Source organism: Pogona vitticeps, chromosome 6 (assembly GCF_051106095.1).
Source record: "Pogona vitticeps strain Pit_001003342236 chromosome 6, PviZW2.1, whole genome shotgun sequence".
Taxonomy (NCBI): Eukaryota; Metazoa; Chordata; class Lepidosauria; order Squamata; family Agamidae; genus Pogona; species Pogona vitticeps.
In genome coordinates, this window is record NC_135788.1 from 30002090 (window position 1) to 30027837 (window position 25748).

General features: G+C 40.1%; 1 protein-coding gene across 12 annotated transcripts in view; it reads right to left on the minus strand.

Moving 5' to 3' along the window:
- Positions 1-17930: 17930 nt before the first annotated feature.
- The window catches only part of ETV1 (ETS variant transcription factor 1), a 91673-nt gene continuing 83855 nt past the window's right edge, over positions 17931-25748 (minus strand). For all 12 annotated transcript variants that reach the window (XM_073003250.2, XM_073003248.2, XM_073003251.2 and 9 more), the window contains 2 exons: positions 24073-24174; positions 17931-22353 (listed from right to left, as the gene is read on the minus strand). In XM_073003250.2, the coding sequence (XP_072859351.1) occupies positions 22132-22353; positions 24073-24174 (324 nt within the window). In that variant the 3' untranslated portion in view covers positions 17931-22131. The remainder of the gene's footprint in view (positions 22354-24072; positions 24175-25748) is intronic.

The window sequence follows — 25748 nt, forward strand, 5'->3', positions numbered from 1 at the left end:
AGAAGCTTTTTTTCATGCCAAGCAAAAATGAACACTCTGGGTATTTCCACATGTACTAGGGAGGGCTGGTTCTCTGCAATCATGTGCCAGCAGTTATTTTTTCTGCCACTGCAGGGTTATCCTTCCAGGGGAATCTTGCCCCATTGCAATCTAATGTCCTAGAAAGAGATGGCATTCTAAAGGGAAAGAGGTACACATCAAAGCATTTTATTGTTGTGATTCTTCTTTTCTAAACTTTTCTAAACCTTAAACTATCTCATTCCACACATGTTTTGTTTTCAATTTGCTACAGAATGTTCACCTTACGTTCACCTTTTGGGAAGAGAGAAGATGCTGGTCAAGACTTCACAGGTAGCACTGAAGTCAAATTTTTATCGGAGTTGTGTAGAAAGGAGTTTCTGCAAGGAGTCATATAGTATTTCAGTGAATTGGGGAGTACATGATGTACAAATGGATTAGAGCTTGCAGAATGCACCAGACAGCATGGCTGTTAGACATTGTAGCTAGAAGATTCTGGGAATTTTTTAAAAACATTATTTTTATTACATTAATATATCCAAGATTAATTATTAGTCTAACAATGAACATAGAAAAGCATGAGTGCCAAAAACTCTACTTCCCAGTAATTATGCCTACTCAAAAAAATATGGTACAAGAGCTTCCTCACCATACGTAGGACATAGACAAAACACAATATCTGGCAGCATCTCCCTCAAAGGACTCACAAATACTGATGGGTTTCAACTCAGCATACATTTGAAGTGGCACCAGGTGTGCTTGGTATCTCCAAAGCTCCCACCATGATTGAGTACATGCAATAAATAGCAACCAGACTGTCAAAGTTTTCCGAGACCATTCTTGTAATAATATTTCTAAGACAGCCAAGCCACAAACACATTTATACAGGGGAGTTGTAAATGTAAGAGTATGATATCCAAGCTCTTGACTCATCACATTTGTTAGTAGTCCATATAGATCTCTTACATGTCTGCATAGCAATGGTGGGCCACAGTAGCTTTGCACTGGTGGTGCTAGCCCTTTAGAGCTCCTGGTGTATCAAATCCCCATAAAATAGCATTTTTCTATACCAGTGCTGTTTACTCCCAACACTGAACTTGAGGCAAGGGAAATACAATAAGCATTACAGTAAGAGTACTGTCACTGGAAGGACAGATCCTGAAGCTGAGGCTCCAATACTTTGGCCACCTCATGAGAAGAGAAGACTCCCTGGAAAAAACCCTGATGTTGGGAAAGTGTGAAGGCAAGAGGAGAAGGGGATGACAGAGGACAAGATGGCTGGACAGTGTCATCAAAGCTCCCAACATGAATTTGACCCAACTCCAGGAGGCAGTGGAAGGCAGGAGGGCCTGGCATGCTCTGGTCCATGGGGTCACTAAGAGTGGGACATGACTTAACGACTAAACAACAACAACAAAAAGAGTAAGAGGCATTTTTCCATCACATATAGCCTTACAGCAGGGGTAGGCAAAGTGTGCCCCCCTTAGCACACCACACATCCTGATGTTTTAAAACCCAGCCCAAATGTACCCTTAGATCATCTAAGGAAGATGAGAAGCCAATTACCATGTTTTCACCCCTCCAAGAATCCTGCTTCACCATCCCAAGTCTTTTGGTAGATTGAAACAATAAATGCCAGGGGGCACAACATGGCTTTTTCGGTTTTCTAAAAGAGTGTGTTTTGGGGGGCGGGACTGGGCAGGACACAGGAATGGGCATGGCCATCACACATCCAGAGCGAGCATGTGCGGCCCTCAATATTCTAGACATTGTCTTCAGTGTAATGTTTTACCACCCACAGGGCGACTAGAGAGGGAGGAAAGTATGGGGGGCGATCAGAGCTCTGGGTTGGCGGGCCACCTGGTTCTCTCTCTGTATTTTGTAATATGTTTCTTCTTCTGACTCTAGTAAGAAGATGGTTGGACACGGGAAAGACAGCAATTGCTAATCATAATTGATCACCTTCAGAAAACATTTGAAATTACGCAAGGGCTGCAGGAATTTAGCATTGCAGGTTGTCCATCTCTCCCTTTTGGAAACCTGCCCAAACATAGCAGCCATCATCTTGAAGATGCCTCTGTTCTTGACATCTGCATTTTTTTTCCTGCCCCACAATGTTTCTTTCCCTTAAACCACAACAAATTGTTACAAGTCGGAGACACGTGCTCACCTTTAAAAGAAGTTGACATCCTAAAGGGAAATCATAAAGAACAATGTACAAATAGGAGTCACTGCTCTTCAAGCATTCAGTCAAATGGAATGGTTTTGCAAGGTCCTCTTTTTTTCCCCCAAGAATTTCTGATACAATCACATCCAAATGGCAAATGGGTGATGGATAAGGGTGAAGGTTCTCTTAAGGTTCATCCACCAGCACTTCAGGAGGCACTATAAGAAAAGTGTGGATTTTGACCATCAGGAATGTCAAGACTGTTTTCTTAGCCTTAATTTAATTTAACTTTCTTTTTTGTTTATAATTTCTGTTCAAAATTGGGAACATCTACAACCCCAAGCATCAATGCTCTTCAATATCTAATTTCACAGTTTTCTTAACACATATCTTGTGTTATTTATTATAGTCAATGTCATCTCAACACCTTTGCCTATGCCTGCGACATTTTAAATGGCATCGCTGGCAAGCCATCAATCATTAAATCAAGAGACATATTTTAACTTCAAGTAAGTTCAGTTTGGAAAGAAAGCAAATCTTGTATGGCCTAATTGGATACATTACTCACATCTATAAGTGATAAATGCCTTTTCTGGGGATGTTTTGAAAAACTTTTTCTCCAATTCTTATGAAGTACAATATGAGCAGAATGAAAAACTCTTCCTGCCTGCTATCACCTCTAGCTACTAAGATACATTAATGCCTGTGCTGAGATTTCAACTTGCAGGGTGAAAATGAGATGCCTATTGTGCCTGAGTGTAACCAGAGCTACTCATTTTCATACAGGCGAAGGCTTTCCTCTTCGCTTCCTTGGAGGCGGCAGCTTCTTACGAACTTCTTTATGTGGAACTGTCCATTGGAGTGATCTGACATTGGGTGTGAAATTTGAGTGATATCGGGTGTGTCTTTCACGCTGACAAAAGAGTGTCGTGTATGAATTGCAGCAGACTTTTACACTCTGGCTTCAGTGGGGTAAAGTTGTGCTTTATTATCAATAAAGCCTATATTAAGAATGCCATAAAAAGGCATTGTTGATGGATCACCTTGAAATGAATTCCCATGCCCTATGATTATTGTGTAAGATCTACTACTGATATGCAATCATCTGGTCACAACTAGTGTGTCCTAATTCTGAAACTTCTAACACATGTCAGCTATCATTGACACCTCCCTTTGGTCATGAAAGCACTATTAGTCAATGGGAAACAAACCTTGCCTGTGAAATGTTTTTCACATCACTAATTGATATGTTCATGAGAATCTATCCTTATTTGATCTAAATTGTCCGGGGAACAAACAGATAATTAGAAGAGTGTGCTATTAGCAGATCTTGCACTGGGATACATAGGATACAAACTGCTAATTTGTATAAAAAATATGATTCTGCTAAATGAGATTCAGATAATTGGAGCCCTACTGTACATCACATTTTTGTAATTAGATCTGCTCTGAACTTATTTCAGGCCAAATCAATTTAATACTATTATTAGGTTATTAGTAGAGGGAATAAGTATGTGGTATTCCCTGCAAGTCCTGACATATCACCAACAACATTCATAATACATTAATTAAACTGGTAAAAAGGAGAGATGTAAAAAAAAAAGTTGGGTTAAAAGAAGATACGAACTTAAAGAGGCTACATTTAACATAGATGTGAGCTACACCCACAGTGCCACCATAATGCAGGAAAACAGGCTGATGTTTGCATCTTCCATAAAATCAATTACACTAACTTCATTTACCAGGTGATGTTAATTTCACTTTACAGGTAATTTATTGTGCCAGAAACATGGACTCCGAGGCGATTCACGCAAATAATTTCCCTTAAACAAACACCATTTGTCGCTAATGACAAGGCAAAGCAAACTTTGGGAGCAGTTATGAACAGTAATGCTCTCTCTTGCTGTACGCACTTGCAAACCAATCTCTGTTATTTGCAGATGAATTAGCCATGGCTTGAAAAAAAAATCATTAAAACCATCTGCTTGGAGGAGGATGATAACAAGGAGGAGCAATAATGTACTATGACCATTTGATTGTTCGTGTGAGGGTGGTAGATTGTGCTACAGAGGCTGGAATCCAACTGAACACTTACACCAATATACAGTAACTCCATTTCAGTTGTGGATTACTGCAAGTTCAGAGGTTGGCATAAGCATTTGTTGTTGCGCACCAGTCACCTGACTCAAGAGAGCAGCAGTCACTTTTTATGCCCACTTTTGAACTTGTAGCCATTCACAGTTGAAATTTACACTGATAGTTACTCCAGCAGGGGTAACTAAGGGGATTGTGGCAAACGGGTATATTTCAGTGACATTGCCCCTCAATTTGGCATGATGTCTAATGAACAAACAAGGGCTTTCAGGGCTCAGTTATGCCTACTGGGAAATACACTGACAGAGAAAAAACAGATTAATACAGATAGCTGGAGATAATTGTCCTGCTGCCCTGTGTCAAAGGAAGAAGCCAAATGCAGCTTCGACTGAAGTCGGTAACTACATTAGACAAAAATCTGAGTCTTAATCATCCCTGAAATTATGTGATCTAATCAGCATAAAAGTGTATCATCAGTGTTTCCCCAGATTAATTCCTTTGCTCTGCTGGAATACATTTTAAAGGGTGACAAATTTAAACTTGGTGGATTTTTTTTTAAAGGCTCTTGAAAAGTATGCCTACTGAAATGGAAGTCATAAAAGCAGCAGCTTTTTAGCAGCTTCTAAAAGTCTCCAGATCATTTTACTAATTTTGTGGTCCTGTGATCCCTTGCAAGTGTGGGATCAAGTTCCCTTCTGTCTCCCTTCCTCTCATTCACTCAACTTACATGCAAGGGCAAAGATGCAGGTCTCACCAACAGTTTCCCCTTCTGCAGCCAGTACTAAGCAAGGCAAAGGATGTTCATATACAGATCCATCCCATTCCTGTGACAAAACAAATGAGGAAAGCCAGGGATGGGGTAGGTATGGCTCTCTAGATGTCATCACAACTCAAAACAATCTTAGCAAATATGGCCAATGGCCAGAGTTTATGGCCAGTAACATGCATGTGTGGATGGAGCGATCTGGATTTTACTCTCCCCATCTCCATCTTGCAATTATAGACACCAAATTTCAGCCCATTGTTCTTTCTTCCTTTATTCATATCAGAGTGTTGCACAATTTAAAATTATGGACGCATGTGAAATATACGTAGGTAAAATAAAAAACAAATTAAAATGTTAAGATAATTTGACCAGAAGGAGGCTACTTCAATAGCGTTGTCTGCGCAATTTGCTAGAGCTTCTTCTGTATATGTGGTGGGACATAAATTACATGTACATAAATCCTGCACTGATTTAATTTCTCCACAGTGACAGAAAATTTATTCTGTATCCAGGTGGCCCCATTTTACTTGAACTTCTTACTTTGCTTCAAAGTCTATTAAGTGTCTCCCTGATGGTTTGGCTAGGGTCTTGTCCTGGTGGGAGACACTCTTCAGCGTAGTTTTTGTTCTCCATAGATTTAGCCTAGTCTCTTTAAATGTAATATTCAGAGCTAAAGAGATGTGTGGAAAGCTTTTCCTCAATTTTAGCTATTTTCTAGGGGTTTGGTGTCCATGAAGTGGATGGATTCGCTGTTAGCTTGCTTTATTTCATACATTATTTGCTAGTATGTCTCAATATACTTCTGGAGGGCAACGCCAATCAAATAATAGACATTTTCAATGTTGGTAAGTTTCAGGCAGCCAATAATCATCCTGCATGATTCACTAGGAGCTACCTCCACTTGTTTGGCATGTGCTGATTTATACCATACAGCACTAGCATGTTCTGCTGTGGAGCAGCACAGAGACAAGGCTGGTTCTCTTATTGTTTGTGGGTGTGCACCCCAGTCTGATCTAGCCAGTTTATGTTATTTCTAGTGACAACCTTCTGTTTGGTGTTTAGACAATGTTTTTTGTAGGTCAGGATTCGATCGAGAGTGACACCCAAATACTTTGGCGTATGGCATGTTGAGAATTATAAAGCAAAGTGTGCTGCTTATACACCACCCCATAGCGCTTCAAGCACTCTCTGGGCAGTTTACAAGTTAATTAGGCAGGCTACTCTTTGCCCCCCCCCAGCAAGCTGGGTACTCATTTTACCGACCTCGGAAAGATAGAAGGCTGAGTCAACCTTGAGCCGGCTACCTGGGATTGAACCCCAGGTCGTGAGCACAGTTTTGGCTGCAGTCCAGCAACTTAACCACTGTGCCACGAGGCTCATGTTATAACGTTATAACGTTATTATAACGTGTATTCTCATAACATCAGCAGAGTAAGGAGATATTGGTTAGCAGAGATATTTATGACACTATGACACTGAGAGAGTAAAACCAACAACTTAGTGTATTTACATATATACATAGAGAATAGACATTCCTCTGGCAGCATAACATGACATGAAGCAACACACAGCATACGAAAAAGTGATCTGACTTACAGCAGATAAAGATGTTCATTTTACACATGTCTTATGTACAGTTCTGTGACCAATCAGAAAATGCATTACTTCATTTTCTGTTACACAAAGTTTCATCATGTTCACAGCTGTACAACATTAAGTCTTAATCCTTGATACCCACACCTGAATACATTCAGTACAGTGACTCAGGTAAAATCAGCCGTTTTACATTTTAACTATACAACATTGATATTTAATTCATTTTCATATCAAAATCTCGACAGGGCAATGCTCCAGAATCTTGCCTTTCCAGCTAACATGGACCTTTCTCTCGCCATTGGTTCAAACAGGGCCTTCCAGTTGAACCCGAGGTTAGAGGATTCCACCCCCACCCCCCTTGCAGAAGCAACGGAAACAGAGGATCTAACTGTGCAGCAAACCATTCTGTGATCAATTCTTCACAGAGAGGATGCTGGCCTGTGATAGCTGCAATCCAACAGCACAGCAATCCAAAGTTGTGTGAGGCAACTTTCCCCCTAATTCCCCCTAACATGATGCGTCAAACTGTTTCAGGAACCCTGTGAAGGTCTGTGACACATTTAGCTCTGTCCTCCAGAAAGTTAGTTGGGCAGTTTGTGAGGAAAAGCAAGGATGCTTTCTTTGATGTTCTCGAGCATTTGCTGCCTCAGGTTTACCTTCAGTTTACCTAATGACAAAGCTAGTCCTGGAACTGTCCTGGTCGTTCTCACTGTTACTCACTCCAAAGCACACCTCCTGTGCTCTAGCCTCTACTGCTGGCATATTGTGGTCTAGATTATATTGGCTGATCATCAGGGTGACAGACCAGATGGTTTTTGGTTCTCTGCCGCTCTATCACTGCATGTTCAAGTTCCCTTTCTGTCTCCCTCCCTCTCACTCACTCAGTTTAGATTTTGTGTTTTATTTGGTCTTTGACATTCGGTAGGGGAGAAACGTCTTGCATTTTTAAAGCAAGAAAGCGGGTTTGATTTTTCTCTTAAAATATTTATTTCATCTATGTGGCAATTAAAATAATTGTACTCTTTCTCCTCATCCTAACTCTCTTCCCAAAGTGCCCTTTACTACCATGCAATCAAGTGTCGCCTTTTAAGCTCCTGTTTGGACAGGCTGAGTCTTGCATTCCAAAAAAGCAATCAGGCTTTCTTTTCTGTCTCCTGCCCAAGGATGCCAGTCATTGTTTCCGCGAGAAGAGTAAGCTATTGTTGTGAAAGCAGTGGAACTGCTTTGCTACCATCTCTGGGGCATCACTATGTCCCCTATGTTTAGTGCAGCTGTCTGCCTGCCTGCCTCTTTGTCTGTCTGTCTGTCTGTCTGTCTGTCTGTCTGTCTGTCTGTCTGTCTGTCTGTCTACCTACCTACCTACCTACCTACCTACCTACCTACCTACCTACCTACCTATCTATCTATCTATCTATCTATCTATCTATCTATCTATCTATCTATCTATCTATCTATCTATCTATCTATCTATCTATCTATCTATCTATCTATCTATCTATCTATCCACATTGCTGGTTACTGGGTGCTGATAACAACAAGAGAAAAGTCTTGGGAACAGTGAGAAAAGTGGAAAGGAATTTGCAAATACAGGAACATAGGAATATGTCTTGGCCCTTCTCATCTAGCAGGGTCAACTCCAATTGGCAAGGTTTCAGGTAGCACTCTTTTCTAGCCTATCTTGAGATCTCTGGCATTCCTGGTGATTTCCCACCCAAGTACTAACGCGGACTGACCCTAGTTAGCTTCTGAAATGAATTGAGAGCAGTGTATTCAGGACTGTTTAGTTTAAGGCTGGCAAGGGAACAATAGAATCAAAGAATTCAGTGAAGTCAAAATTACCAAATTTTCTTAATATCTACCACAAGGTTAAAGAAGTATTTTATTTCATCCCATTCATTTATGGGATTTTTACAGAAAAAAAATCAGTGGGAGTATCCATGACAGTCTGATGTCCCAAAACAACAACATCAAAGAGCCTTGAAGACCAACAAATATATAATCTCATATGGAAAAATGTTGCTTTGAACAAAAGAAATAAATGTTGCATGATAAAAATAACATTAAGTCACAAGACTGTTAGAACAAGGAGTGAAAACAAGCATTAAAAACAATTAGGAAACCATTGAAAATGCTTAGAAGAACAAACCTGGTACCAAAGAATGTAACTGTGTTAACATCAGACATGTCTCTTTTTGTGATTACCCAAGGCTGTGCCCCACCACTAAGAAGGTCTTCTTGGTAAAAAGCTTAGACAACGGATGCATTGAGGAGAGCTTTAAAAAATGATCTTAGTGCAGCTGCACAGTCATGTCAATGCTGAAGTATATGTTCCTTTAGGTAGCTGGCTCCTAAAGAGGTTTACAAGTAAGCACCAATAGCACTCAGAAACAAAAATCAAAGGTCCCAGTGGGATTTTTCCAATGCATGCATAATGTTTTCTCACTTATATGTCTTTCTTCTGAGCAGCTGGCTGCTATATTCAGAGCTAAAGTGCTGCTTCTAGGGTACAGAATAAACTCACTTTAACTTCTAGGCTTTCTTCTAAGGCAGTCCCATATACAATGTATTACCACATAAATGGGAACTTTACAAAATATGGATAATTGTGGCTAGTTATGTCCATCCAAAAGAGCAATAGAAGTCAGTAACTCCAATAGATTTTAGTCTGAACTTTACAGGTGCTATTCAAGATGCTAAACCTTATCCTCTTAAGAGGATACCTTTAAAGTTTGAACTAAAACCTTAGCAGATTTACTGTGCCACTGACGTCAGAGCCTCCAGCCACTGTTGCAGGAAGGGTGCAGATGGCACACCAACCCCAATTGCTGTAACATACTGTCTTTCTGATTTTGGGCTTCCACCAAAGAAGCTGGATTGAAGTTGGAGCAATCCCACCCACCAAAGGTTGAGCACAACCTTTTTGCCTTGGACAGATGAAAGTCTTAGTCACACAATCTCCATCTTGTTGTGATCCCCATCCAACTCATTTCTAATCATAGGCACCAATTCAAGATTTCCAAGAGTTCACTTGATTCTCAGGTCAATGAGAAGTAGAGTTCGATGCTCTGAAAGATTACTTCACCCCAAATCCTTAGGTTACTTCCCCTTCACAATTTTTCTGCAATTTTAAAAAAGTATGAAGGATAAATAAAAATTCTGAAGGACCCCAAAACTCAAAACGCTGCAGAGTAAAGCAATGGTTGAAGAAATGTTGGAATGAACACTCATATATCTCGTTTCTTACACTTAACCTTATACACGGAGTTGAAATTATCTTCTATTGGATCCTTCAGAAAAGTCTCTTTCAATATCATGTAAACAATGCAGATGGAGAACATACAACCTGAGGGCTAACTTCAGCTATAAGAAGCTCTTATAAGGAGAGAATAAAATTATACCCCTATTTGATTTACACAGGCAGTAGCTTCAGTTGATAAAACTGATCTATCTGACTTCCTTCTTTCCCTGTGGGGCTCTGCTTTAAGGACATTATAACCTCTCCATGTCACAGAGAAACAAGCAATCTCTCAATAGCTAAATTGCTTGAGTTGTTTATGTTTTTTATTTGCAGCCTGACCTCTTAATATTTTTAAAGCACTTAATGTGTATGATAACCTGGTTCTCATATCTTCTCATGTAAAAGACAGTCCTCAGAACAGATATTCCTTCAATGGGGTATTGATATGTTGTGCTATATCTTTCTTATTAGACATACAATGGACTTAACTGTGGTGGTTTTGTAGTAGCTTTCCACCAGAGGAGGGTCTAAGTAGGGGAAAGTGATTCACACCAAAATTTTAGGACAGGGAAGTGTCACTCTGTTCCAGTAATAACCAGACAATAGTTGTGTGTTATGTGTTGTTTAGCCACAATTGAGTTATAGCTACTTTGATAAGGTTTTCAGGGTATGAAATGTATTTAAGGAGTGGTTTTACCGGTGCCATTCCCATAGTGAGTTTCCATAGCCAAGCAGGGATTTGAACTCTGAGTCCTAATCCATCACTCTATCCACTACCCCACACTGATCCCTAATGGTTAGCACTTTCCAAAGCTGAAAATCTGTAAAGGGGAGAAGGAAATCCAGCATCATTATTGCCACTGCAGGCTCATGCAGCAACAGAAATATGAAAGCTTCAGTTTCAGCTCCCGAGAAGTGCATGGCTACTAAGTGGGTTTGAGAGACGATGGCTCGCCTGCTACTACCTGTTCATTGGCTACATACCTGCAGTGTTGTGGTATAAATCCTGTGTCTCTGTTGTGTTGCTACCTCATGATGTCCACCAGCAAGGAGTTCAAGCCCCCCTTTCCAGGCAGGGAAACATACCAGGAAGCACAAGAGCCATTGCTGGAACTTGTGGGTATTACAGATAGATGCAGCATGTAGCCCAAGCATTCTTTAAGGCACATTTTGGACATTCTGTGCGTCACAGAGCTGCTGCCATGGTAGCACTTTGCCTGCCCGTTCCGAACTTCCAAGCGCAGGCATTTGATGTGGAGGGGGGAAGCCTGGGAGAAAAGCCTTTATCAGGCTAGCTCCCCCTAGACTGGCCTCTTTTGCAGCATCAGCTGCACGTGCCCCTGTCCCCCCCCCTTGAGAACTAAAAATGAAAGTAGCTGGTCACTTTGGGGCCGGATGGGAATTTTTTACTTGCTTCCACAATTGGCACATGAGAGGAGGCAGATGTGTTTTTGCCCATCCCATTCTTACTTCATGATACAATCAGGTAATGATAGGATGACATATTAAATAGGTCACAACTGCAGGTAGTAAGAAAAGTAAAGAGTTTGGGTGAGTTCCATTGGTGGGAAAGGTATTATATGAAAGAGGGAGAGATCAAGGGAATCTCCTGGGTAGCAGTGCACCTAGGATAACGAGGCTCATTGACTGAAGCAGTGGGGGGGAATTCCTGGTTTTGGGTGGCTGAAGACGCACTAGACAGAGGTCAGCGCGCTTCAGTAATAGTAAGTTGCTCTTGATGGCCTGATCCATTGAAAAATGCTACACCGGAGTCAGAGAAATTTGCACTATGGTAGGCCACATTGTAAAAAGGGGAATTCAAATTTTAAATAGTTTAATAAAGTTGTGGCCCTAGTTTTATCCAACTCCCAGGTCTCGGCTCTTTATTCCAGGCTGGGCAGGCAATGGGTTTTCTAGATGAGCATAGAACATTATTCTATGTTGAAAGAAAAAAGTAACTGGAAGCCAGTATGTATGGTGGAGGAAACATCCAGAAGACAGGTAAGCTGCTTTACTATACACACCACGAGATTTTGCCATATGGACCTCTTGGTCTCAAAGACATCTGTAAATGCAGGATGATTCTTCAACTCTCATTGGTCAAGAGAGAGAAGGATCACAGCTTGGGGTTTTTTTGTTTTTTGTTTTTTTGGTATGGATTTGCCCACCTAATTCCTTTTTGATTAGGGGCTGGATTTGCAAAACCAAGTATTTTGGCTGTCACTAAACCATCTTCAGGGGAGGGAATTTAGTCTCATCGTTCTTCATTCTTCATTCCCAATGATTTCAACAAATTTCTTTTTTGCATTGAAATTAGCAAGAATACTTGGTTCACTGTATTTTTTCCAGGCCTTCTAGTGCATTTAGGGATAGCAGGGATTTGGACTAATAATGCTCTTTGATTTGTAGGCCAAAACCTTCTTGGTGTTCATGTAAGGTTTGTGTAACTTACTGTGGCTCAGTCACCAGATGATAAGACACATCTTACTTGTACTTATGACAACACAGACATGTGAATCAGATGCAATGAGCTGTAGCAAGTTACACAAACCTTCAATAAACATCAAGAGGATTCCATAGTGGAGTCTGAATGCAGAATTAGAATATTGCAACATACAGGGGTATGTGTCTTTTCTACAATCATTCTGAGATGAGAAGCAGACACACTCAATTGGGAGACAAGCACAAAAAGATATTCTCTCTTAATTAACACTTACCACATGCCTGAGAGCGAACTCACTGAATTCAGTAAAGGTTATGTTAAAATGGAGAGATATATCACTATAAACAAGAATGGAAACAGATGGGGCTTCAGTACTATTTTAGAGGTTGGTTCTAATTCTATTTTTATTTTGAAATTCATACCTCTTGATTACCTATCCAGAATTTATTTATTTATTTATTTATTTATTTATTTATTTATTTATTTATTTATTTATTTATTTACTTACTTACTTACTTACTTACTTACTTACTTACTTACTTACTTATTTATTTATTTATTTATTTATTTATTTATTTATTTATTTATTTATTTATTTATTTATTTATACCCCACCTATCTGGTCTACTCGACCACTCTAGGCGGCTTCAAGTATAGGACAAAACAATAAAACAAAAGAATATTACATAATCATTTGATACAATTATAATAAAATAGAGTGAGAATAAAATAAGAAGGAATAGAAAAGAAATCAGGTATTGACTGGAGGGAAGGCCTGGATGTACAACCATGTTTTTAATTGGGTTTTAAAGATTCCCAGCGTAGGGGCCACACAAATCTCTGAAGGGAGGTTGTTCCAGAGGCGAGGAGCCACCACCGAGAAGGCCCGGTTTCGTGTCTTTTCCTTCCGGGCCTCTCTCAGCGTCAGGCTCCTCAGCCTGTCCTCCTGACTCGCGCAGGTGGTCCAGGTAGACCTTGGTGGGAGCAGGCGTTCTGCCAAATATCGCGGTCCTAAACCATTTAGGGCCTTGTAAGTAAGCATTAAGACTTTGAAGCTGACATGGAAACGAATGGGCAGTCAATGCAATGCAGCCAGAGTTGGAGAAATACGTTGGTATTTTCTCACTCCAGTGAGGAGTCTGGCCGCCGCATTCTGCACTACCTGAAGTTTCCGCATCAGTACCTCCTCCATAGTCGTATTTGCCATCCATCTGTAAGGATTCAAGACAGAGTAGGTCAAGAGACAGAGAGCCTGGAAATAATTGCTGAAATCCTATTCGGTATGTTACACCACATCAGACTGATGATGTCATCAGCAGGGGCAACTTTTCAGAAATAAAACGTTTTGATCTCTCCCTTCCAAAGATCCCATGGAATCCCTGTTTTGGGGAAGCCATTAGGGGCCACAGAGAGTCTTTAAGTATTAAAATCATTCCTGCTTCAATGACTTTATTGGTGACCATGGGTTTTTTTGTAATTAAAGACTTAGCCCCCCAACCCATGGCCCCTAACAAATTCCCAAAGACAAAAGGAATTCCATGGGAGCCTTTGGACCTTTTGTTGGGGGGGAGGGTGAAATCAGAAATATTTTGTTTCTGAAAAATGGGCCCTACTTATGAAATAATCAGTCTCATGTGCCGTAACGTACAGAAAGGAGTTTCAACCAATATGTAATACAATAATGTTGCCTGCAAGCATTGTTGTCTGGGGTAATGGCGGGCATAAAGGCATTCTATTTGCAAAATAATTCAGCATTTGATAGCATTGTTACTGTTCTGTGTGCAATGAGTAATGCTGACTTGTAGCATTTTCCCCTTTCTTTGCAAGGAAGGACAAAATGGCACGAGTGGGTTATTCTGAAAGGATTTTTTTTCAAATTATAGTCTTTTTTTACTAAAGAAATTAAAAAGGAAAAAGTACTAAGCAAACTTTTGTTTGGCAACATTAACATTAATGGGTTATTGGGTGGGTTTGCATTAAATGACTTAACAAATTATTCTCAAAAATTACATTTCTAAGCTCTGTAAATAAGCAAACCTAGTTGTGATGGAGAAGTAAAGGGAGGACATTGCACTTCATATTAGACAGCATAACTTAGGTTTATGGCACTTGTTTGCTGGCTACACAGGCAAGGTGTATGGGTTTGCAAAAAAAAAGTAAAATAGTTGCATTCAATTTTTTTAACTGATTACATGATGAAAAGGCCGATTTAAGCTAGCCCAGCCTTCTTTGATTCAAAAAGCGTTTTCCCCGTGATCAGATGTTTCATTCTCCAAAAGGACGGGGTGGACCATGACTGTGGGTGATATTCTGGTGAGGTTTTAAGCTGCATGTGGTACTTTGGATAACAAAGCAAAGCAAAGCAAAGTGTACTGATATACCGCCCCATAGCACTTCAAGCACTCTCTGGGCGGTTTCCAAGTTAATTATGCAGGCTACACATTGCCACCCCAGCAAGCTGGGTACTCATTTTACTGACCTTGGAAGGATAGAAGGCTGAGTCAACCTTGAGCCGGCTACCTGGGATTGAATCCCAGGTCATGAGCACAGTTTTGGCTGCAGTACAGCAGTTTAACCACTGCACCACGAGGCTCACCCACCCCAATAATCTTCACCCTAGTTGCCTGAGTATATATTTTAATTTTTTAAAAAATGACAGAGTTTCGTGCGATATCACATTATCATTTAGTCTGGCACAAGATCCCCTCTGCACAGACAGAAAAAGATAAAAATTGATATGAAATAGAACCAACTCTAATTAAGTATAGCACACTAATATGTTTCTGTGTTATGTCTTTGTATGCTATGGAGGACTTTTGGAAAACTGTCTCTCTCCCCCAACACGATGCAGCAGTTTAAACAGCCCATCAGCTTTACAAAGAACCATAAATGAACAGCCACATTCTCCCTATGAAGACCTAATCTGGACAGAAGCATAAAAGAGGCTGCAGTCAAGGTTTGCTACTGTAGTTGCAGCCTTAGTTTTCAGAATCAGAGGCCACAGATCATTGATTTGGCTTTTAAATACTTTGGAACAATTACTTTGCATTTTGGCATTGTAAGTCACTACCCATATTCTAAATTTTGATTGCTCTTCTGTTATATGCGAACACCATGCATTTCATTTTACTAAACATTGCCAGCAATGGAGGGGAGGGTTGGGGTGGGGTACCCAATGGCTGACAAGCCAAAATGAAAGACAAAGCCCAAGCCTCTTCAGAAAGGAAGAGTATATACTCAGGGTGTTTACAATCAGTGTTTCTTATACATTGTCCCGAGAGACTTAAATGCATCACCAAAAGAGGCTGAAAGAGGAATGCATGTTTGCATAAATGCCAAGAGATCCAAATTTAAACAGTGTAATTTAAACAGTGTTGCCATGATTTTGTTCCTGGTTCTACCAGTGCTTAAAAGTTTCTATGCATGATTAGTTGCACTAAAATTTCAATAGAGATGCACTTTTACCAGCTCAAGCAAAAGCACATCTGATTTATTCCTGCACTACAAGATCCAAGAAGTAGTATAGAAGTCCTTTAGCAATGATTTAGACAATTTTTCTCTGAATCAGCAACATTCTTTATATAGTGGTTATGTAAACATTCACCTGCCAGCTCTTCAGCTCACTTGCAGAAAGCAAGATGTGTTTGTGTGTCCTCTTTTAATGTCTGCCTATCATCATTTTATACTGTCTGACTACACGAGGAAATACATCACATTTTGGAGCAGTCTGGTGTGATTTATTTCCTAGCCATCATACTATGTGGAGGGAATTGCTTGATCCAAGTCTCTGACGAATTTGGACCAAAAAAGGGGCTCCCACTTGGGGTGGGGCGGGGGGGGCTGAAGTGTTTCTCCAACAGACAGAAGGGCCACTTTAAGGATGATCACTCTCTGCAAAACAACCCTTTCCAGTTAGATCAGACACATGCCTTCCCCACTCTCTGACTGCATCTTCATACAACCATTTGGTGGCTTTGTTTTCTGCCTGTGCTATTTATGTCAGCTCAGAATGGATTCAGTGCAAATTTGGCTCATCTTCTGTTTCCTCAGCATTTACATCTGTTTTATGGAATATCCATGACTGGCATGCTCACCTGTGTGCAGTCTCTGACATGTACCTTGTCAGATATGACCTGGGCCATATACACATTTCATCACCTCTGAAGGCTTGCATACACACATGCAAAGCCATACGCAGGTGGAATACTCGATGTGCTTAGACAGTCTGTGTATGAAGCAGCCCCAAGATCCAGTTAAGAAGAGCATTGCATTTGGACTGGAGCAGAAAAGATAGGTGAGATCTTAATAGTGCTAGAGTGACTTTGGAAAAACTAAGCTGCCTTTAAACCACACATTCTTCCCGTCCTGCTCGATGATTAGGTCAAGTCTGGATGTGGAAAAACATTCTGTAGCTTTTCAGATGTTCAGGCAATATTACACTATAGCTTCAGTGTGTTTCTGTTGACTAGTACCTGTAACATTGCAGCACTTTCCTCCACCTAATGGATTACAACTGTAAGATGTCGCTTTATTTCTACTTAAGAGTAAATGAATATTCTAAATAGGGCTTAAATCTTAATCAAATCATGTACAGTGGTGCCTTGCAAGACAAATGTCTCACAGGACAAAAAACTCACAAGACAAATGGTTTTGGCAAGGAGGTTGATGACTCACAAGACAAATGTTCCTATGGCCATGCTTTGCAAGACAAATGTTTTCAGTTTTTTATTCCTGCCTCATGTTTGCTGATTTTTAAATGTTTTTCTATGATGTTTAAAAAGTTAAAGTTTTTTGACTGAAATTTTTGAAATCATCTGCACAATATGTATGGCTTTAAAGAGCACTTAATAAACCCTTTGTAAACCAAATTCGACTTTGTTCTGACTTTTTTCGCCCATAGGAATGCATTAATTAATTTCAATGCATTTCTATGGGAAAACGTGTTTTGCAAGACCATTTTTTTCGCAAGACAACATTAACCACGGAATGAATTAAATTTGTCTTGTGATGCACCATTGTATATATACATAAAATAATAATTTTGGCCTTTCAAGTCAGTTTCGAGTTACAGTGACCCCTTCTATGGTTTTCTAGGTGTAGTGTACTCAGAAGTGGTTTTACTATTCCCTTCTTCTGGGGGTGCTCTGGTACATAACTGCTTCTAATTTTAAAGTCAAGAGTAGCTGACACACCAAATGGAGGCAATATTAAGACTTGATTTACTGAACAAATACCTGATACAAGAGTGTACCATAAAATCAGGCTGAACTCATCTTTATCTTGTCTTAAGTCAGGGCAGAACCAATTAGCCATTACTGCTCAACTTCAACCTGCTAAGACATGAGGCAGCACTATGACTTAACACAAAGTATTCCACATTACATGCTGAGTCTAGGTATTTTGGAAATATTGCTGTATTATTCCCAACCCTTATATTCATCAATCCTATGATCTCTTATATAACAGTGAAATGATAGGAAGCTGGCCTTCAATTCACTGTTCCGGATAAAAGCAATGAAAGTTGTATTCTGCTTTCTGTCAGGAAACATATTAATTACTGCAAATTAAAGAAGGAAATACAAAGGAATCAGAAAGCCAAACAACTAAATTTCAGAAATCAGCTGCCAGATTTATTTATCTACCTGGAAAAATGTGAAATAAGAACAGAATTTAAAATAAACTCTTTAAAAAGGTACAGTTTCAAAAGGGTTAATCAATTCCATATAACAATTTCTTGTACCATTTTTTTTCTCCTCGGGAATTTATTCAACGGTGGGTGAATTGCCTATTTTGTTCAGTGAATCACTACCTTATACAGTATATATAATTTCTTAAAAAATACTATTTAGACATTTGAAGCAGATTCTTTTTAAAATCACCCACATCATTCACCAAATATACATCTTGCCCTGACAAGAAACTCGTCAACATTTGTGAACTAAAAGCAATTGCTGACATTTTCAGTGAAGGGGGTCATATTATCAGGACTCCTATTTCAATGGCGGGCGGGGGGGGACCATGCAGTTGTCTTCATCTGGATTTCCCCAATCCTTCCTTTTTTTTCCCCTACGCATACAGCAGTAGGTTTGAATATATTTTTTCACCCCATGTGGAACAGTTTCCATATCAACTTGCCTGCTAAAGGATGCATGGTTGTTGCAGGAGATTCCAAATACATATTCAACGGATAGGAGGCATTAGTCAGGAATTGAGTGGAAAGAAATCCCAGGACCAAAGCAAGTGCCGGCTCACATTTGGTTATAAAGCCAAGTGTGTGGATAAAAGACTTTATTTGCAAAAGGGGCATCAACAGAGGGATGGGAAACCAGTCATCTATCACAATGTCCAGAAAGAAATGGGTTTCTTCCAATTCCCTTCATTGGCCTTTTAACATGAAAAGTCAAACTCACACACCCTGCTTAAAGACAAGAGGATTTATTAACCATGCATGTCTCATTTGGAAAGGATGCCAACTGAAACAAAACTCACCCATCTCTGGGGGATGGGCTACACTGGCAGTTTTTTTCCCCCTAGCATTCAAAATTTGTAAGTACGTGATAATAATATGAAAAATTAACTGAATAAAGATTGGTGTCCAATCCTACCAAAAGGCAAGATTAAATCAACCCTCAGTTTCTCTAGAAACCGTTTTAAACCACTTGTGTTTTTATTATCAGTAGTGTTTTTATTCTGCACACTTACTGGGCAACTGTGTATTCGAACTAATTAGTGGCAGGAACAAGATGAAGGGCTTTCCACCATTAAGGTTTTTGTAGGGTAGCATGCTTTAAATTTATACGCATTCACCTATGAAGTTATCTTACACTTCTGGTGTATTACAGATGCATACCAGTGTGCTTTTCTACAGCTGTGTGGTTTTTAGTGGCTAACACTCGTTAATTTGAAATGAATTGCATAATAAATCATTCGTAACTTCACTGGTTTCTTGATTGACACTGAGAGCAAAGTAAATCACCACCTCAAGGCATCTTTGATATGATGTCATTTACAATGAAACATTTATTTCTGGGGCTAATGATTATAGACTCCTATTCCCACTTTCCTTCTTCCAGAGTTGATAGCATTTGTCAAAGAAAGTGTGTGTGTGCGTGTGTAGGCTATTACAAAGAGTAACTGTTTAAAATACTCACTGGACAGCTCAAACCTCATTTCTATCCTTTTCAAACTAGGGAACTCAATGTTTCCAAGAAAAGGTGTTCATAAATATTTAAAACTTCTTTGCTCTTCTAATTTTATATGCAGAATAAGTTGTGTGTCTTGCTTTCCACATTACCTTTCTCAAAATTAAAAAATAAAAACAATTTTTAAAAGTAAATTAAAAAAAGTACTTTGAAATGGTTTCCCAAACCTTATCTGATCACATTTACATTTAGTGTCCAAAACAAAGTGGATTGATAAGCATCAGCGCCAGCACTACAACATTATACAGCAAATTCATTGTATTCTCTGACGGATTGTGTAAGTCTCTGCTCCACTGAAAGTTATAAAAAGTTCTGCAGAGCTCCTCTTAGCAAGCTCAGGCTTACTGTTCATTTCTTGATGCGCGCAAAAGCTGCTTATAGCACAGCTGTGAAATAAGCTATTTTTTCTAAGCAATAAATGGTTCAAGTCATCTATTTTGTCCTGAAATGCTACCTGTAATTACAGCATTGCTTATAAATGGGCATAGTAAATTCAGCAAAGAGAATATTACAGAAAAAAAGACAGCAGCAGAAGCATTAGCATTACCTAGTATGTATATATGTTTATAAACATAACACAGCAGTAAAAGGTTTAAATGCATATTAATGGGTACTATGTCTAAAAATTACTGAAGTACCTATTTTGTGTATTGGATATTTTGTTTTGAGGAGTGTGTGCTGTAGTCTAAACAGCATCATGAGATATGAGAAGTAGTACAATTAATTCCTATTGATTAAATAACTTATTTATGCACCAAAGCAAATGGAAGGATGCAATATGTCTTATCTTCTGTGATCACAATCCTGTATTTAATGCTGAAATGTTATTAAAAATTGTTCAGCCCATGTAATTATTATACTCAGGTGGATACTAGAAGGTCTACAAAGATCAAAAGTGCTCTCCTTGCATAGCAAGATGGCACCAGGGTTTTTTTTGGGGGGGGGGAGCTATAACCCTGCAGTTCGTAGTTTCAAGCCAGGAACTGTGTTCTTCGGTCTACAATGATTGCCTTCCTCAATGATCCATTGCAAAACTCAAGGCAGCATGGAAGAGAGTAAAAGAAAAAAACATTAAAAGAGAGAGGGAGGAATAAAACTAGAATTGGGGGGGCGGGCGGGACAGTTTCTAAAGCAAAATCAGAAAGATCTATTGGTATGCCAAGCTCCCACTGAATCCTACAACTTCTATTACTAGTCAAAAGCATGGTTTAGCACAGGTTTGTTATTCAACCAGATCACCCGAAACAGAATAATTCCAACTGATCTCACAAGCTAGGGAGGATCAGGCCTGGTGAGTACTTGGATGGGAGAGATGACCAAAGAATTCTTCAGACATCTAGGTAGGACTCAGAAAGAATCCTATATGGAACCCTGGAGTAGTTTCTGCCAGTCAGAGTTGACAATACTGGGCTGAATGGAACAAGGTTCTGACGTACTATAAGGCAGTTTACTGTGTTCACACATAAGGTTTCAGGTAGGGATGGGAAACTCCTGCCCATTTTGCTTTTTCCTGCATTTGTATTTGCTAAGAACTGCCAGAATTTTCTGTCCTTGCATACATTTCTTAATAAATTCTCTGAAGGAAAACTTAATGATAACTATATCCCATTTGCACTGGCTAAATTCAAAAAGGAAAGCTATTCCCACTCTAGGGAAAACCATGCTGTATGTCCATGCTATATAGATTTTAAAGACAAGGGGAAAAAGAGGTAGCAAATGCAGCACAAACATGGCTGAATATATATAGATTCAAAACCCAGACTTTTCAGATGTAAGCATTCAAAGCCCTGGGCTCAGATGGACAACTCCATTCCGGTAGCTCCCACGTTCCTTCTTTCCTCCTATAGTATGAAGACTGCGAAAATGTTGGTAAATTCTTACAAAAAATTAATTGGAACATAATTTTCACCATCCCTAATTTCCAGGTATAATTCCTGGTATATCCAGGTATGGGTAGGAAAGACTTCTCTCTGAAATCCAGGGGAGCCACCTTGCTTAGTGTGGACATGATGGAACAGAATGGATCAAAGTTCTGACTTGGTTTCTCCCTATGTCCTTTTTAAATCCAAAAAAGCAGGATAGGGTGTGACAAGTAACTCTGACAACACCCCAAGAAGTAACAACTTGTTATTCATCATATTGAGAATTAACTGTACTAAGGATACCCAGAGAACACGTACAATATCTTTTAAGCCAATATGAAACAAAACCCAGACATGATACAGCTTCATTTGTACTCAAAAACCTGTATGTTCCATTCCCAACTAATAAAGTGAAAAAGGAAGGGGGAAAAAAAAGCAGACCCACCCTTTTCTTCTCATTCCACAGAATAAATCATTAGACCCCAATCTTCCCCTTTCAAATAAAGTGCACTGTCCATGGTAGACCATAGGAGTAATGCAACAGGAGAAGCCCCTTTAGAGAACTAGTTTATTCTCTCTTTTTCTTTTCCTTTTTTCAATAGATTTTTTTAAATTTAAATTTTATTTTATTTTATTTTTCTACAAAACCAACTGAAGGGGATCCAGCTTTCCTCCTGGTCTCATGAAAGAGGAGAAGCTTGGGGAGTGGGGCAGGAGAGAGGGAGCTTCTTTAGTGTCACTGCAGTTAATACACATAGCCTTCGTTGTAAGGGTGGGTGTTGCAGCAGCCTCCTTCCTGCATGTAGACCATGCTCTCGTCAAAGTGGGAGAGAGGAACGGTGTCCTCTTCGTTGATATGGCGCTCCATGTCAGTCTTCAGCAAGGGCCGCTGGTTGTCTGGAAAAGCCATGGAGAAGAGGGCTTCGGGGTCGCAAACAAACTTGTAGACATATCTCTCTCCAGCAACCTTAGCAGCAAAGATAAAGAAGGGCAAAGGGAGAGGTGGAAGACAAAATGTTTTAAGAGGAGGAAATTAAATCTCCTCTTGTCAACCGCAAACCAAATATAGTGGTGCCTCGCTTTACGATTGCCCTACATTATGACGAAGCCGCTTTATGACGATCGCTTTGCGATGATCAGTTCCCTGCTTCGGGAACCGATTCTTCACAAAACGATGATTTCTAAACAGCTGATTGGCTGTTTCAAAATGGCCGCCAGGTAACTAAAATGGCTCCCTGCTGTGTATAGTGACGGATTCCTCACTATACAGGCAGCGAAAATGGCCGCCATATGGAGGATCTTTGCTGGACGGTGAGTTTTAAGCCCATTGGAACACATTGAAAGATTTTCAATGTGTTTCAATGGGGTTTTTATTTTCGCTTTACGATGTTTTCGCTTAACGGCAATTTTCCTGGAACGGATTATCACCGTTAAGCAAGGCACCACTGTATGCTTCCCATGCCATCAGAGCCACAAGTATAGGAAACAGGATGTGTAAGAAAAGCACCAAAAGGCTCAGGGAAGGTAAATTGGTGACAAAGGAAGGGAAACAACAACAACAAATTAACTAGGTGTTGTCAAGTCAGTTTTGAGTAATGCCAACTAGAGATAGACACGAACTGCTGATTCAGTGGTTCATCCCAGTTTTGTTTACTGTTGCAACAGGTGTTTGGCAGTTCGGCACTCTGCCCTCTCTGGTGGGCACCCACTCAGAAGCAGCGTCCCAGCTTCCCTGCCGTGTCTTCTCCAGGTGCTGCTTCTGAGCAGCTGCCCGCCAGAAGGGACAGAGAACCAAACTGCCAAACACCTGTTGTGTGGTACCCAAACTGAGATGAACCACCAAACTGGAAGTTCATGCCTGTCTCTAATGCTGACACTTTCCAGGGTACTCAGAGGTGGTTTACCATTCTCTTCCCCTGGGTGTGCTCTAGGATGGTCCAGCAGTTTTGTTACAAGCTTTTAACATATATACTGTATTGAACTCTAGCTCCATAGCCAGGTACCCGAGTCACTGAGTTATCCAGCAAAGTAAGGGGATTAAAGCTCCACAAATTCTGCTCCTTCCCCAGCCTTTTCCAGTGGCTTTCAGCCGGTTAGCTTGGGAAAAAAGCAGGACACAAATGTTTTAAGTAATAAATACAGCCTTCTATCATGTGTAAAAAGCAATGTGATATAGTGGTTACAGCCTTGGGCTAGGATGGGAGTAGATCTAAGTTGCAACTGGTGCTCTCTAGGAGACCTTCTGTTAGTCATTTAAGTTCCCTTACCCTACTCTATTGAGTGTTGTGTGTATGTGAAAACATTGAGGTTCAGTGGAAGGAAGGAAAGAATACTGTGCCCTGACCATATCATATTGGGAGAAACATGGTGTTAAAAATAAATCACCAAATAAATGTATTATTTATCATATATAAAACTATTATCTGTTAAGAGATGTCAAAACCTTGATAAAAGAATTGCACTCAAAATCGAATCCAGATTGTATAATTTTGCAGTTTTCTCCAACATTGGCTCTAGGTGGCAGATTCTGAACTATGGGATGAACATCTAAACATTTGCAAAACTTTCCTGATTTGACAACAGACCAGTTGGAATGACACTGTTTACAGCTGCTTCACCTTATAAACCAGATTACCACTTGACATGCAAAATTCCAATGAAATGTAATGCCACATTAACTGCTCACCTTTTGCATGATTCCCTTCTCATAATAATAGCGAAGTGAGCGACTAAGTTTATCATAGTTCATGGCTGGCCTGTTTTTCTGAATTCCCCAGCGACGTGCCACCTGTCAGAGAGACAGAGACAGAGAGAGAGAGAGAGAGAGAGAGAGAGATTACCACTGATTAGCTGATTAGCTTCACAAATTTGTCTTCCTTTCTTCTTCTTTGAAATAAAAAACAACTTAGAGGTCAAAACTATGGAAAAGACAATAATGCTGGGAAAGGTTGAAGGTAGCAGGAAAAGAGGAAAACCAAAACTGAGATAGCCTGACTCCCTAAGGGAAACACAGGCTTGAATTTGCAAGAGCTGAGCAGGGCTGTTGAAGACAGGACATTTTGAAGATTGCTCATTCATTGGGTCACCACAAATTGGGGGTCAACTTGATGGCAGATAACAAGATCAGAGTATTTATGCTCAAGCATGATTTTTATTCCTGGATACAAATATCACTGGCAACAAAATGCAGTGTGGACTGATCCTGTTCAGGGTTCCAGAGAACCCATTAGGCATTGTATTCCCTGCTTTCCTCTCCCCTTAGACAGTCAGTATACTATGTTCACTGAGTATGCTCAGATTTCATGTGTTTTGAGCTTCTACCAAGTTTTTCCCTTGGTGTCAGAGTATGGAGGGGCTGTGTTGGTACTTCTGCAAATGTGGCTCTGCTAAGCCTTCTGATACCTCTTTTCCTGTGAGTAAATGGTATGGTTCTGGCTCAAAAACATCCAAACCTATTACAACCACAATCCAAGCTACTTCTAAAAGTGAAGCTTGACAGCAACCTCAGTCTTTCCTGATGCTCCCTCATTTACCCACCCAAATTTTTTTGCCAGCAGGTCCAGGCGGATATACTTTCTAGGTTCAGGACCTAAAGGAGATTATATTTCTCAGATGTCTGGCATACAGAACATTCTCAGCATGATCACAACAGCTCTCTGGGTGCCCAGATCCCTAGTTTCACAATTAAGTCATTATTGTTTACAATGCTGTGATGGCAATCTTGGGTTTAACAGGGACACCAGTTTCAACCCTCCTCATCACAAGCCTTGCCCAATGATCCTGCCATTGCCAGCACGCCAGTAAGGATTTCAGGACTGCAATGGGAGTGGTGAGGAGCAGGCTCATGGGGAAGCACGTTTGTGGAAAAAAAAGGTGTTGCCTGGGCATCTTCATTCTTCATATTATGTCCCTGAGTAGATGACAGAATATATGGAGAATCTCATCCACTGGACAGAAACAGATGCACAGATATTAGGGAGAAAATATCAAGGTGGAGACTCAGTCAATAAAGAGAAGAGTTATATGACCAGTTCAGTTTTCAGTGCTTGTGGAAGGTTTAGTTCCTGCACAGCAGGAACTAGGCATGGGAATGAGTTTGCTGGAAAAAAATGGAGTGGTATTTTTAGTAAGTTTGGCAATGACATGTACAAATGTATTTGTGGAATATAGTGGTGCCCGACAAAATCGCTTCGCGATGACTTTTTCGGAGCGTTTTTACGCTTCGTTTAACGACGGTCCCTATGGGCGATTTTCGCTTAGCGATGTCGGGATCATGCTTTGCATAGTGATTAAATTTTGGGTCCCCTGTTTCGCTTAACGATGGTTTTGACAGCCTGGAGGTCGTGCGTTGCTTGAATGGCG